General features: G+C 41.5%; 2 protein-coding genes and 1 long non-coding RNA gene across 3 annotated transcripts; all 3 read right to left on the bottom strand.

Moving 5' to 3' along the window:
* Nucleotides 1-4427: 4427 nt before the first annotated feature.
* On the bottom strand, nucleotides 4428-5545 carry LOC130140714 (uncharacterized). The gene is made up of 3 exons (XR_008818694.1): nucleotides 5448-5545; nucleotides 5142-5284; nucleotides 4428-5038 (listed from the first exon to the last, which is right to left on the bottom strand). It is a non-coding gene; the product is annotated as an uncharacterized LOC130140714 (long non-coding RNA).
* Nucleotides 5546-5985: 440 nt separating this feature from the next.
* On the bottom strand, nucleotides 5986-11348 carry LOC115690765 (disease resistance protein RUN1-like). The gene is made up of 6 exons (XM_056320869.1): nucleotides 10723-11348; nucleotides 9521-10601; nucleotides 8508-8789; nucleotides 6719-8415; nucleotides 6500-6603; nucleotides 5986-6377 (listed from the first exon to the last, which is right to left on the bottom strand). Exons 1-4 carry the CDS (start codon nucleotides 11331-11333, stop codon nucleotides 6943-6945), a joined length of 3447 nt encoding a protein of 1148 aa, XP_056176844.1. The 5' UTR covers nucleotides 11334-11348; the 3' UTR covers nucleotides 5986-6377; nucleotides 6500-6603; nucleotides 6719-6942.
* Nucleotides 11349-11442: 94 nt separating this feature from the next.
* Nucleotides 11443-12158, bottom strand: LOC115690775 (oleosin H2-like). Its single transcript, XM_030617241.2, has 2 exons — nucleotides 11587-12158; nucleotides 11443-11460 (listed from the first exon to the last, which is right to left on the bottom strand). The coding sequence occupies exons 1-2, from the start codon at nucleotides 12067-12069 to the stop codon at nucleotides 11443-11445; spliced, it is 501 nt and encodes a 166-aa protein (XP_030473101.2). The 5' UTR covers nucleotides 12070-12158.
* Nucleotides 12159-13077: the final 919 nt, after the last annotated feature.

Raw genomic sequence — 13077 nt, 5'->3', positions numbered from 1 at the left:
CCAGTCTAAAAGGACAATTCAGACTTTGGAAGATATGCTGCGGGAATGTGTATTGGATTTTAAAGGTAGCTGGGAGGAACAGTTGCATTTGGTCGAGTTTGCCTACAATAACAGTTATCAGCAGAGTATCAAAATGGCACCTTTTGAGGCGTTGTATGGCAGAGCGTGCAGAACTCCAGTCTGTTAGGACGAAGTTGGGGAACGGAGTATAACGGGTCCGGAATTGGTCCAACAATCAGTCGAAGCAGTTAAGGTTATTTGGGACAGACTTAAGATTGCTCGGAGTCGAAAGAAGAGTTATGCGGATCGGAGATGTAGGCCCTTGGAATTTCAAGTAGGGGATCATGTGTTTCTCAAGGTTTCACCGATGAGAGAGTTGTCTCGGTTTGGTAAGAAATGGAAGTTGAGCCCGAGGTACGTAGGTCCATTTGAAATATTGGAAAGAATCGAAAATCTGGCCTATCGTCTCGCGCTACCGCCAAATTTGTCTCAAGTGCACAACGTATTCCACGTGTCTACGTTAAGGAAGTACGAGCTGGATCCGACCCACGTTCTGAATTATGAAGAAATAGACGTGGACGACAGAATATTGTACGTGGAAAGACCAGTAAAGATCAAGGACAGAATGGAACGAGTGCTGCAGAACAAGACAATTCCGATGGTCAAAGTAATTTGAGAGCACCATGGAACTGAAGGTGCGACGTGGGAAAGCGAAGAGTTGATGCGACACCAATACCCCCATTTGTTCGAATAGTTGGGTTGGATTGTAAATTTCGAGGACGAAATTTTTGTAAGGGGGAAGAGTTGTGACATTCCGAATTTCGACCCATTTTTGGGATTTATAAAACGTGTAATTCGTCAGTGTGCTTATAGTAAAATCTCGCCCGAGAACTGATCACTCTCGGTTATTGTTTTTAAAATTGAGATTTCGCTAGAATGGTACTCGATCGAATTTGGCCGTTATTATAGCCCAAACGTTGGTGTCGAATTTCTCGGAGTTCTGGGATGAATTTAATTGGACGGTGTCGATATTATTGTGGCCAGCCTCGATATTGCCCGGGATATGCGAAAAGTGAAATTTTGACCGGGTGCGGATTTGGCCTAGTAGACCTCTCTCGTAGTGTGTTTTAGTTATTATCTTTTAGCCTTTTTCCTAATTTATAATTAGGGTTTTTCGTAGGCCATTGGATTATTTTCGAATTTGCACGAGGATCGTCGGATCGCACTCAAGTGCGTTTGACTTTCTCTCTCCTCTCTCTCTCCTCTCCTCCTCCCCCGCCGAACGCCCCATGCTGCCCCACGTTATTTCTGCTTTTGTTTCTGCTTCTGTTTCTGCTGCTACTTCCGCTGACCTCTGCTACTTCCGCTGACCTCTGCTGCTTTTGCTGACTTCCTCTCCCCCCACGTCGCTGCTGACCATCCCCACCAACTCACCCACTCCCCATCATTTCCCCCTCCTCCATGTCTTCCCTTTCTTCATCTTTTTCTTCTTTTCTTCTGGGCTGCTACTGATCACGTTGCTGCTGCTTCTACCCCTTCGCTGCTGCTGCTGTCTCTTCTTCTGTCTTCTGCTTTCGCTCGGCTTCTTCCTCTCCTAGCCGAGACCAGCTCCACCACTCGGCCATCACCACCACCCACGATCACCCTCACACCATCACCGACCACCTGAGCTACCATCCGCTGTCCGCCCTCGCCGTTGCTTTGCCGGAGTAGCCATTGCCGTGCCGAGGCTCTCTATTGCACCTGTTGTTCGGTTTTCTTGCTTAGGCTAAGAGTAAGTGCTCCCTAAGCCTTAGTTAGGATAATGGGTTACTAATGGACATATTTAGGGGTGGATTAGGGCTGTGGATAGTTAGTTTAGTGGCTGGTTGTGCTTGGTTTGCTTGGTGGTGCTTGTTGGTTGATTTCCGGTAAGGTTGCTGCTGCGTTGCTGGATTTTGCTATTTTTGGTGTGACTTGTGTGGGCCGAATTTGAGGAAGTATTCTTCATGAGAGTTGTTCATAACATCTTGAAGTTTGACATAATTTAATTTGGGAATTTTTGGAAATCATTTGAGGCCATTCGGAAGTCCATCTTTGGACCGAAATAAGTCTGCCGGAAACACTGTTCCTCCGACCTTCGGGTCTGTTCGAATTTTTATAAATTTTATAGACCTATTTTCAAAATACTTCCTTCACAAAACTTGTTGGGGACATTTGTGGCTATGTCATATAAAAATTTCAAATCTTTCTAAGGAGATTTGGTTACTTCTTGAAATGCATTTTGAAAGCCGGATGGCCAGTCCGAATGAAATATTTTATGTCGGACTTTGGATGACAAAAAGAGGTGGTTCTAGACAGAAATGGATTTTGTGTTCTTCATGAAAAATGTTCATCGAGATGTTTTGTACAACATATCCAAATTTCATAATTTTTGGAATTGATTTACTATTTATTTCAAATGGATTTCTGTCACTGTGCAACTGCCCAGTTTGGACCTGATTTTGTATATTCTCGGTTTTTCTCTCTCTCGGACTGATTAGTGGCTGTCCATTGAGGATTTAATTGGGCCTTGTACGGCTAATATATGGTTTGTTCGTGAATTGCCATGTGTGATTGGTTGGGCCATGTAGTGGCTGATTTGGGTGTGAATTATGCTTGATTATGCAATGCCATGTTGAGTGCTAGTGTGACCGAGAATTGAGGGGCATGGCAGGCCTTGAGTGTGCTCAATTATATTGATTAATCGTATGAATTCGGGTGCCAAATATGTGTTGTGGCTAATTTAAATTGAGTGCCCGAGTGTGATTGTTATGGCCATGAGTGTGCATATTGAGCATTGGCATAACATGTGCATTATGTGAGTATGCACGACTGGCATGAGCATGTGATCTCCTAAATCGCCCTGATGCGTTTACGCGAGGTTCAGATAATAACTGGTGGATGTGCATGTGTGGTCACATAAAGCCCTGATGCGTTTATGCGGGGTATTGATCTCGTCCTGATGCGTTTACTCGGGACGATGCCCGGATTGCCGGAAGATGGCCAACCTGATGTGTTTACGCGGGTGTGGTCCGTATATGGAGATCGGTGTTGCGCCTGATGCGTTTACGCGGGCTAGAGACACTGGGCCTGATGCGTTTACGCGGGCCAGGAAGTGTTGGATATTGATGGACCCGATGCGTTTACGCGGGTCGGACTTGATGTGTTTTACGCGGGTCGGAAGTGAATAATTGGAAAGTTGGCACGTGTGCAAGTGTGCAAGTGTGCAAGTGTGCATTGAATCGTGCAAACATAAGCATGACATTGGCAAGTGTGCGAATAGTGCATTTTCGAGGGCAAGCATGTGCATGGCATGTGTTCGTGGCCAATTGATATGGGTGTATGTACCATTGTTGGGCTCAGTGCCATTATTGTTATGTGCCTAACCTGCAGGATCACTATATGCTTGATTTGGGCCCGAGGGCCTAAGTCGTGTGGTTGCTCTATTATGTGTTTGGGTAAAACTTGCCTGGGTACGCATTGGCCTAGGTAGGGTTTACAGTGTTGCTTATTGAGACTCATTCTCATGGTTATTATATAACCATTTCAGACCCCCGTCTCCAACCATGAATGGTCCGTCACAGCGTTTTGGGATCCCGAGGAAGAGCCGATGGAGCAAGATCCCGAAGAGGAGCCCATGGAGTTGGTGGACCCTTTTTGTATAGCTAGGCTAACCTACCCGACCACTTGCCCCTTTTGATGATGGTGGTTTTAATCCTAGTGGCCTTTGTATGTAAAGTTGGATTTTATAAGTACGTGCCGTTAAATGAAGTATGTGGTTCATTTGTTCAAGTGTTCTACTACCCTTGGTCTTTAATCTTGTCTGGGTGCTTTTAATCGTTTCCGCTTGCGCTTTATGTTTTGATGTTCGCATGAGTCGGCGATGAGTCCTAGGACGTCGCATTCGAATTATGACCACAAAGGGATGATCGCGCGCTCGTAGGGTTCGGAGCGTGACAACCTTCGTGGAATCTTGAAAATAGTTGGGTATCAAAAGCAGGATGAAGGTAGTAGATGTTGAGGGAGGGAATTAGAAATCAACATCTACTTGCCTAGACTACCATGTAGCAAATAGTAAGGCTAATAGTAAATAGATATACAACAAATGGTTTCATGAGAGAATGAAGATGAGGAGCTCTTTGAGTCGTACGTGAAGCTAGGTTCCTAGAGTTAAGGGTTGTGTTTCTCAAAGTTCGTGGGCTTCAAACTTTGTGGCTGATGTAGAGAGCAGAAAAAGCATACCATCAACTATTATAGCAATTTTTTACGGACTTCGAAGCAGGACGCGTTGATTGTTACAGTTACAAAGCTTCATTCTCGATGAGTTAAAGCCATTTCTAGAAAGTCTCAGGTACTCCAACGAGACTGTTCCGATCCTGAAGCGGTTAGCTCCAAGTGGTGTGCTCTGCAAATCTCTGCCTTCCCCTGCATCCGATTGAGTTTTGATCTTCGGAAAAGAGACCGCGAGAGACTCGTGAAAATGAGTAGGTTGATTAATTTGTTGACCGTATAGAAGGGAGAGCAGCTTCCTATGCCACTTTCAACCTCACCTACTCCCACTATCTGCTCCCTCTTTCATCTTCTTTTTAACTTTTTACGTAATTTTGCCTTAATATTTACACTGAAAATATATGCTTCTTATGTACATGGCAACAATCGGCAGAAGAAAAAGAATTATTGTGCTTATGAATGAGGTGCTAATGATAGGTATCGTTGGGTATCTATGGCTGTTTGCGGAGAATTAGGATCTTATGGGAAAACTACTAACAGGTATTCTTAGTCTTAGTTATACGAGAGATTAATTGCAATCTTTATATGCATGTTTATAAGTAACATTAAGTACAATTTAGAAGTAACATAACCACAGTTATGAGGAAAATTAGCATCCTTCAAGAAAAGTTACTATCGTTACACCCGATATAATAGACATTTCTAGCTAGGACCCTAGTTGGTCATTTCCGCGGTCCTCTCGTGTTTAATAGGTTGAACTTCCAATTCCATTCCACCGTAGTGGCATCTATAACAAAGTATTCCGATTTGATTAGGCATTAGTTCAAGAAAAGATGGGCATTTATTAATCCAGATCAGCTCTCAAACGTTCCATGAGTGAAGTAAAGCACCTGCTTCCACCATTACCATGACGGACAGCTCCCGTTCATAAAGCACGATGCAATGCAATCGGCTTAAAAAACGTCCCTGTTGCATCCTTATCCCAGATATTTTGTTTGGATCTCACACCATTGCCAAAAATGCAGTGAAGCTCCTGGTCATTTAAAGCATTAGGGGCAAGAGAAATTGTCATCACCAAATGAAGAACGAACAGAAGGATGCAAATTCGAATGTAAAGATACTAACTGATTGTACGAACATGTGAGATACGATATAGGCATGATTAAAAACAAGAAAGAGCGCAACATGATTCCTACCAGAGTTTCCACCGTACAGGATGTTACTTTTGACAGTATCAAGTCCATGAATCCACCCTCAGATTGAGCAATCCATGTATTAGCATCTCAATTGACAAACAAAGTTGAAGATAGATCCATGGAAATTCATCATCTCAACATCAGCGTCCTAGATTTGAGAAAAGTAAAAATCTTATGATATTGACAGAATAAGTGGACATAAGCTACTAAAAATGCAATTAAAACCACATATACATGAGTAGTTGGCATGATCAATCAATTGTTAAAAGTGTTATTCTACATTGGTTGAATAAAGGGTTTCAACAAGAGTCATATGCATGTAGTCTACCTCTAACTAATAGCTTAAGCTTTTTTGGTGGAACTTTTCCTAACAATGATTTAGTTCGTTTTTGTTATGCATGAATGAATGAAAGAAACACATAATAAACATCCTGTGCTCTAGGAAACCAACCTTGATAAAAATTAGCAAAAGGCAATGCTCTGTTTGGATAAAGAAATATTCGTATCATGTCAAGGATGAAGAGTCTTACTCTGCGACTAACGAGGTATAATGATAAGCAATGTACTTCGAAGGCATTCATATCTATTTTCATTCCCACCAGAATCACAAGCCAGATGATGCTGAAGCATTGCATTCACTTAGTCAACCAATTTCCCCGAGATTCCTTGAAATAAGACAGAAAACCATAAGACATCGACACGAAAAACCCCATGCCAAACTGAAATTACTAATGTGAAGTAGGTACTCTCAACTGAATATGATACTTTACCTGATATATTTACATTTACTAGGAAACATGGACGATCTCCAGAATCCGATCTCTGTCGTGCTGCCATCATGCGAATATTTTTCATAATTCTACATGGGTCATATGTGTTCTCCATCATTCTGGTATTCTCTGTGTAAATGAATATCTTTTCTTTGTCCTTCTGCATAAATGGGACAACCACATAGCGGAAGAAAACCAACCTTAATAGAAGTCGGAGAAAATTATTACTTTATTTACAACAAGGGCAGATTGATATCATGTCGGGGATGAAGAATCTCTTACCATTTGACTGAAGACATCTAATATGCTTTTGGAGGCATCATGATCTTTCTTATTCTTACACGAGCCAGATAACTATGAAGCATTACATTTACTTGCTCGAATAACTTCCCCCAGTTCCTGGAATTAAGACAGAAAATAATAACACGTCAAAGAAAGGCCGCATGCAAACTGAAAATGCTAATGAAAGCAGGGAATCTCAACAGAAAAACGGCAGTTTACCTGCTATATATAGATGTGTGTGTGTGTGTGTGTTTAGTAGGAGACTTTAGCGATCTCCAGAATCAAATCTTTGTTGTGCTGCCATCATTCTGTCATGAACCGCAGTGTTCTCAACTCAATCTTTCTGCTGTTGCTCGCGTCAATGTTTCCAGTACTATCAAAGGTTAAATCTGACTTTAGCTCGCAAATCTTAGTCAGCTTCTTGCTATTTTTTCCCTCTAGAATCATGACATCCAATTTGCTAAAACGTCTGGTAATTTCTTGAGTGACTTGCACCCATCCCATCCAAAGTGTTCCAATTTTATCTTATCATGGCAGCGAATTTCAATTAAGCTCTTGCAATTATTAACAATCAATTGCTTCAGATCCTTCGAATTTGAAAGGTCCAGTTGTCGAATGTGCTTGCGTGCAGAGATATTCAACACTTCCAAGGATTTCAATTGGCCAAGGCCTCCTATCGCATGGAGATGATCCACCTTTCCATCGCAGCTTTGCAGGTCCAAGTATCTCAACGACTCTAAATCTTCAAAGTCGTCGAGTTTGGACAACTCTGTGCTTGTGGATACGTCCAACTTTCTTAGGGATTTTAAAGCTTCCAGACCATCCAATTTCTTCAGCCCATAGCATTGCACTAGCTCTAATTCCGACAAAAATTCCAAATCGGAAAGATTTGACAGAGTTTCCAAATTGGGACATTTCCAAACGCGAAGCTTCCGTATGCAGGGGGGAAGCGCTGTTATGCTTTGAAGAGACATACAAGAGTGCAGGGCGAGCTTCTTTAGATGCCTCAGGTGAGAAAGCGATGGAAGCTCGTGGCTCCGACAGGTGAGCTGCAGGGATGATAAGCTAAACGGAGGTTCTGGCAGTGACTGAAGCTCACTACAGTAAAGTAAATCGAGGTGGTCGAGAGTAGAAAGCTCACAGAGTTTTTCTGGCAAGAGCGAAATTTTTGCTCTACCTAAACGAAGCGACTTTAGAGAAGACAATCCACCTATATCTTCAGGAATTTGCCCTTCCAGTTTATGGCAGCCTGAGGCATCTAACTCTTGGAGGCTTTCCAATTTTCCAATGGCGCTTGGTAACTTTTCTATCTCGCTATGAGAAACCCTCAGAATTTCCAATTTCTTCAATTTCTCGATGGATTCGGGTAATTCCTTGATCCTTGTAGATGACAAGTCCAGCTCAACCAACTCTCCCAACTCTCCAATTGAAGAAGGGATCTGTTTCAACATGTAGCAGCGCTCTAACGACAAGTGCTGTAATTTCCCAAGGGCCTCGAAGGAGTCCGGAAGTTCTTGTAATTTTTTACATGTGTTCAATTTCAAGGTCGACAAACTTACCAGACGGCTTATTGATTTGGGAACTCGAGTCAGTAGATGACAACCCACGGCACTAAGCGTCTTCAGCTTCGGTAGAGATCCTATACATGAAGGGATTTCTTGTATATCCGTCTCATCTACGACAAGTTCCTCCAGTTCTATTAATTCATCCAGTTTTTCCGGTAACACCTTGAGACTCCCACAGTACCTCAAGTTCAAGGAAACGAGGCGTTTGACATCTCCAATGGATGGATCGATTCTCTCCAAATTCTCACAATTTTCCAGGATTAGCCGCTCTAAATTTTCAAATGCAGAGAGATTAGGGGTGCTGGTTAAATCTAAGCACCTCGATAGATTGAGAACTTTCAATTTCTCCATCTATAAGAAAGAAACATGTTCCGAGATTAGTCGTTGGAAATAGAATGATTTATCATCGAAATGTAAAAAAAGAGAGTGTTTCTCATCTTTACCTTGATCGAACGCCATCCTCCCCAATTTTGACCAATATGACCACCCGATAAATCAAGTATGAGTAATTTCTCCAAATGAACATTGGTCGCCTTGAAAGAGTCAGGACATCTCTCCCACTTTAGCCATCTTAATCCCGAAAGTGATTTCTCGAAATCTCCATCAAAATCCACTGCTTTCACATGAAGGAACTTCAGTTCACGCAATTCCTTAAAGCTCTCTTGCTTCATGAACTTGCTTGAGCCACTTTCGTCCAGACGTAGTGCCTCGATAGTTTCATTAACCTCCTACAAAAAAATTGAGGATCGTATGTAACACCACAAGGCATTCCCGATCTTGGCATGAATAGCAGTCCATCAACCGCCTTTTGTTAGACTAGATTTCTCAAATATATAGGTGACCTTTTTCTAATTGCATAATCATGTAATAAGTCACTTTCCACTGGTATGTTACAAATTTTGATGACAAATGTAAAATTCCTACATAAAAGAAATTGTCTAGGTAAACATATATAAAGAAATGGAGCTTTGTGATTGAGCCACATCATCACAAAGCTCCATTCGCTTCCACTTCTCTTAATACTCATTAAACACATTGTTAATACGTTAATTTTCAGCATAAAATTGCAGAAAACGTTTATGCATTTTATAGTGATCTAAGATATTATTTAACTTAATTAACATTTAAATAGGTAAGTTTTCAAACCTGTGTGATGCTTGGTCTTCAACAAGTAATATAGTAAGAAGCAGTAACAAATCGGCACGAAAATGATGTTAACACAACAAAAAAGCAATATAGATAGAGTTAACAATACACATCTTTTTTTTTTCTTTGAAATGAACAATACACATCTTTGGTAGCCCTTTTCTAAGTCTCATATTATTTATGTCATATGCATCAGGAGATGACCTATTGAATAGTCTCGAGTGCAAACAGCATGTGGAGAATGATCAAAGATCTAGAGAAATAGAACCATAACAATAATAATACGAGGGACTACCAACTTAATTGTTACCTTGCGTCCCAAAATTTTCACGGCTTCCTCGTCCCATAGTCTGCTACGATGCCACGGCTTCTTATCCGCTTCACAAGCGATTTCTTTACCTAGATCTCTTAATTGATCATGCATTCTCAACTCATCGTTATCATCAAATTCTATTAATGAAAGTTCAATCATTCTTTCCAATCCGGATATTGGGTACAAATTGAGATCTTCCCATAGGTAGATGGCAATTTTTTTGTCAGTTCCAGCAAAAAAACATGCTATGTCTAAAAACATTTGTTTTCCCTTATCTTCTAATGTGTTGTAACTTATCTCCAACTTTTGTTGTACTTCCTTTTCAGGTGCATTACTCAGTTTTGCCAGATTCTCTTTCCATACTTTCGGATCTTCTTTTCCTCTGAGAAGTGAACCTATAACCCTGAGAGCTAAGGGATGCCCCCCTGTGTTGGCAACAATCTCATGAGAAAGAGTCGCAAGTTGTGCTGGAGGTGTTGTTTTCCCTTCAAACGCATATATGCAAAACAAACGTAAAGAGTCCTTTATTCCTTTGAGTTCATGCATGTATTTAGACTCCAAAATGGCCTTATCTTGACATGTAACAATGATTCTACTTCCTGACATGAAACTACTACCATCTCCAATCAAAGTCTTCAGGTGGTCTTTCTTATCGATATCGTCAAGAAGAATAAGTACCTTCTTTTCTTTGCAATTGGATTTGATTTGCCAAATACCTGTATGAGAATCAGGCACTTGATAGTCACGGATTCTTAGTATATCCGAGATTAGTCGAGATTGCATATGCTCAATACCCCAGCGATTAATTGTTTCTCTAATATCCATAAGAAAGCTCCAGCACTCAAATTTGTCAAAAAGTTTGTCATATATGATTTTCGCCAGAGTTGTCTTACCAATGCCGCCTATCCCGCAAATCCCAATAATTCGAGTATTGGTGTAAGCAGTGTCCACCAATCTCATTACTTCAGCCACGTCATCATCAATTCCAACCAAATTATTGTGAAGACTTAACTGAAAATCTTCTCGCTGCTGGAGCATTACAGTTGCTACAAGTTTATCTACTAATTTCGCTTCACTCCTGTCAAACAATACAGCACATGATGACTTAATAATGGCTCCACAAAACAAGGATTAAGGATGATAAGTAGAAGCATTCTTCTTCCAACAAGGATCTGTTAAAACAAGGTGAGCGAAAGTACCCATTAGCGAATTTCTCTGGTTCGAATACTCTAACGTCAACTACTTTTTCAAGCGCTTTCGGCCCTTCCTGCTTGACACTCTCCCTAAAACGTTCCTTACTGGATTCGAAAGCCTCTCCAAACTTTCCCTTTAAGTGTCGCACCTCGTAGGGTTTCACCTTGTAAAGCACGGGCAAGACTTTTTGTCCTCTCGTTTCCTTGCACTTCATTATATGAATGAGCTCCAGGAGGCACCATTCGCTAGAAGCATAGCTTGGCGAGATGACTGGAATTGAAACCTTAGAGTGCTTGATTGCACTGATAAGAGTTGCAGCAATGGGGTCACCGTACTTGATTTTCTCATCATCTTTGAACGTGAAATTTGGATCAAACCTTAGGCCCACAGCTTCAAGTCTACTGGAGAGGTGATCGATGAAGCCATCGCGAGTATCAGGGCCTCTAAAGCTCAAGAAGACATGGTAATTGTTTTCTATCACAGAGGTGGACGAAGCAGATGCCCCAAAATCACATCGTTCTGGTGAGGTGGAGGAACAAGTGGCTCCAGCATCCTCGTGTTGTCCGCCAGGAGTTGTGAGTGGGCGCAACATCATAAGTTCTAGAGGCTCCGGCATCCTCCGATTCTTCTTACCAAAGAAGTACCCAGCCATAAAGAAAAGAATGGGTGTGAAATGAAGCCAGAAAAGTGTCAACCAAGAAGATTACTCGACTATTATGTATATTTTAATCTCTCAAAGCAAGCTTAATTTAGTAACAGAGGTGGCAAAACGGCAAGAAATTTTCTCTCTTTCTCTCTCGTGACCACGCATAGACAATGAATTGCACAAGGAAACGAAGAGAGAGAGAGAGATCCCGCTCGAAATTCACCTGTTGCTGTTGATCGACGACCACGACAGACTTCCCCTTCCCATTGTCGACGGAAGCAGATGGCCTAGAATCATTACATTCTGATGAGGCCAAGGAATTTGAGGCTCTAGAATCCTCATGTTCTCCGCCAGAAATTGTATATTGCTCCCTCATCCTCGTCCTTAGGGAGTTCATCCGCATGAAGAAAAACAGCGCCGTGAGCACGAATGCCGCCGACATCAAGAACCCAGTGGCCACGAGGCCAATGGTGAGAGCCGCCGGGATGAGCACTGGGCTGAAGAGGACGAAGAGCGGGGCCATGACAGCGAGCCCGATGAGGGTGCCCGCTAGGGTGAGGCCCGCCAGGAGGAGGAGGACACCGCCGAGCAGGACGAGCATGACGACCTTGAGGACCTGGCCGGTCGAGGGGCCCCTTGTGGAGGAGAGGCCCCTGGGCTCCTGGGTTGCGGCGGCCTGGGGTTGCTGGCGGGGTTGGTCCTCCATTTGGTTGCAATGGTTCTAGGAGTTGTTTTGAGAGATTTGATCGAGAGTGATTGTCTGATGCAGGAGATTAGTAAGTAGAAGAGGCGAGACAGTGAGCTACCATTGGACAATGTTAGCCTGAAGGTGCATTTTGAGCCTCTAATGTCACTTTAAAAGCAACAGGCTACAGGACATTTGATTAATTAATAATTCAGCTTAATTAGTAGAAGATTGCAGGCATTTTATGGAAGAGGGAAATGAACAATTCTGTTTAATTCAATAACTTAATATTGATATGAAATCAATTTCCTATGAGACGACTTCAAGTTCACGTAACAAATTCCAAAAGCAAATTTGAACTCCCAAATAAAAATATTGATGGTATATAATAATACACAGAAGAAGGAAAGAAAATATATGGGACACAAGGAATATATACTATGGACTTATATATCTCTTTTTTTTTTTTTTGCGTGTACGTACACAACAATAAAAAAAACTCTATTATTTACACTTTGAAATACAAAGTTAATATCTTTTCATAAAGAAAAAGGCTTACCGGTTTCTCTTAATTTTATCGGTCTCTTTTGACTCGACTACACAATGATAAAATGATAAGCAATTACTTGATGTAAATCTAGGGATCATCTATCCATATTAATGTGAACTTTTACTTTCTAAGTGCATTGGCGATTTTTAAAAAAATTTCTCCAAAAGCAAAGTTAAGATATTTACACACATTCGAGATTTAATTATGAAAAATATATTCATTTTGTTACATTATGGATGCTAACAAAGACAATAATTGCTTCATCCGAACAAAAAAAGAACATAAAAGCAACACATTATTTCTTAATTATTTTTTGATACAGGACAATGACGTATTGTAAATGAAATATTTAGGAACAGAGGATTCCCCACTCGGTGTGTTTTGCAGCAAATCCCACCAAGTGGAAATGAGTGATGTAGACTGCACCGTTTACTTTGGGAACAATGCAGTCAGCTTCTCATTTTCCTTTCTCATGCATC

Source organism: Syzygium oleosum, unplaced genomic scaffold (assembly GCF_021117445.2).
Source record: "Syzygium oleosum isolate NSW1041296 unplaced genomic scaffold, Sole_v2.1 Sole_v2.21, whole genome shotgun sequence".
NCBI classification, from domain to species: Eukaryota; Viridiplantae; Streptophyta; class Magnoliopsida; order Myrtales; family Myrtaceae; genus Syzygium; species Syzygium oleosum.
This window is presented reverse-complemented; position numbering and strand designations above follow the sequence as displayed.

What these genes read in the sequence shown, in the direction of transcription:
- LOC115690765 (XM_056320869.1), bottom strand. Translation starts at nt 11,333, where the DNA reads ATGCCGGAGCCTCTAGAACTTATGATGTTGCGCCCACTCACAACTCCT. An exon ending in TGAAAATTTTGGGACGCAAG is followed by an intron (nt 8,790 to 9,520) that starts GTAACAATTAAG and finishes TTTTTGTAGGAG; the next exon opens with GTTAATGAAACTATCGAGGC. An exon ending in GAGGATGGCGTTCGATCAAG is followed by an intron (nt 8,416 to 8,507) that starts GTAAAGATGAGA and finishes TCTTTCTTATAG; the next exon opens with ATGGAGAAATTGAAAGTTCT.
- LOC115690775 (XM_030617241.2), bottom strand. Translation starts at nt 12,069, where the DNA reads ATGGAGGACCAACCCCGCCAGCAACCCCAGGCCGCCGCAACCCAGGAG.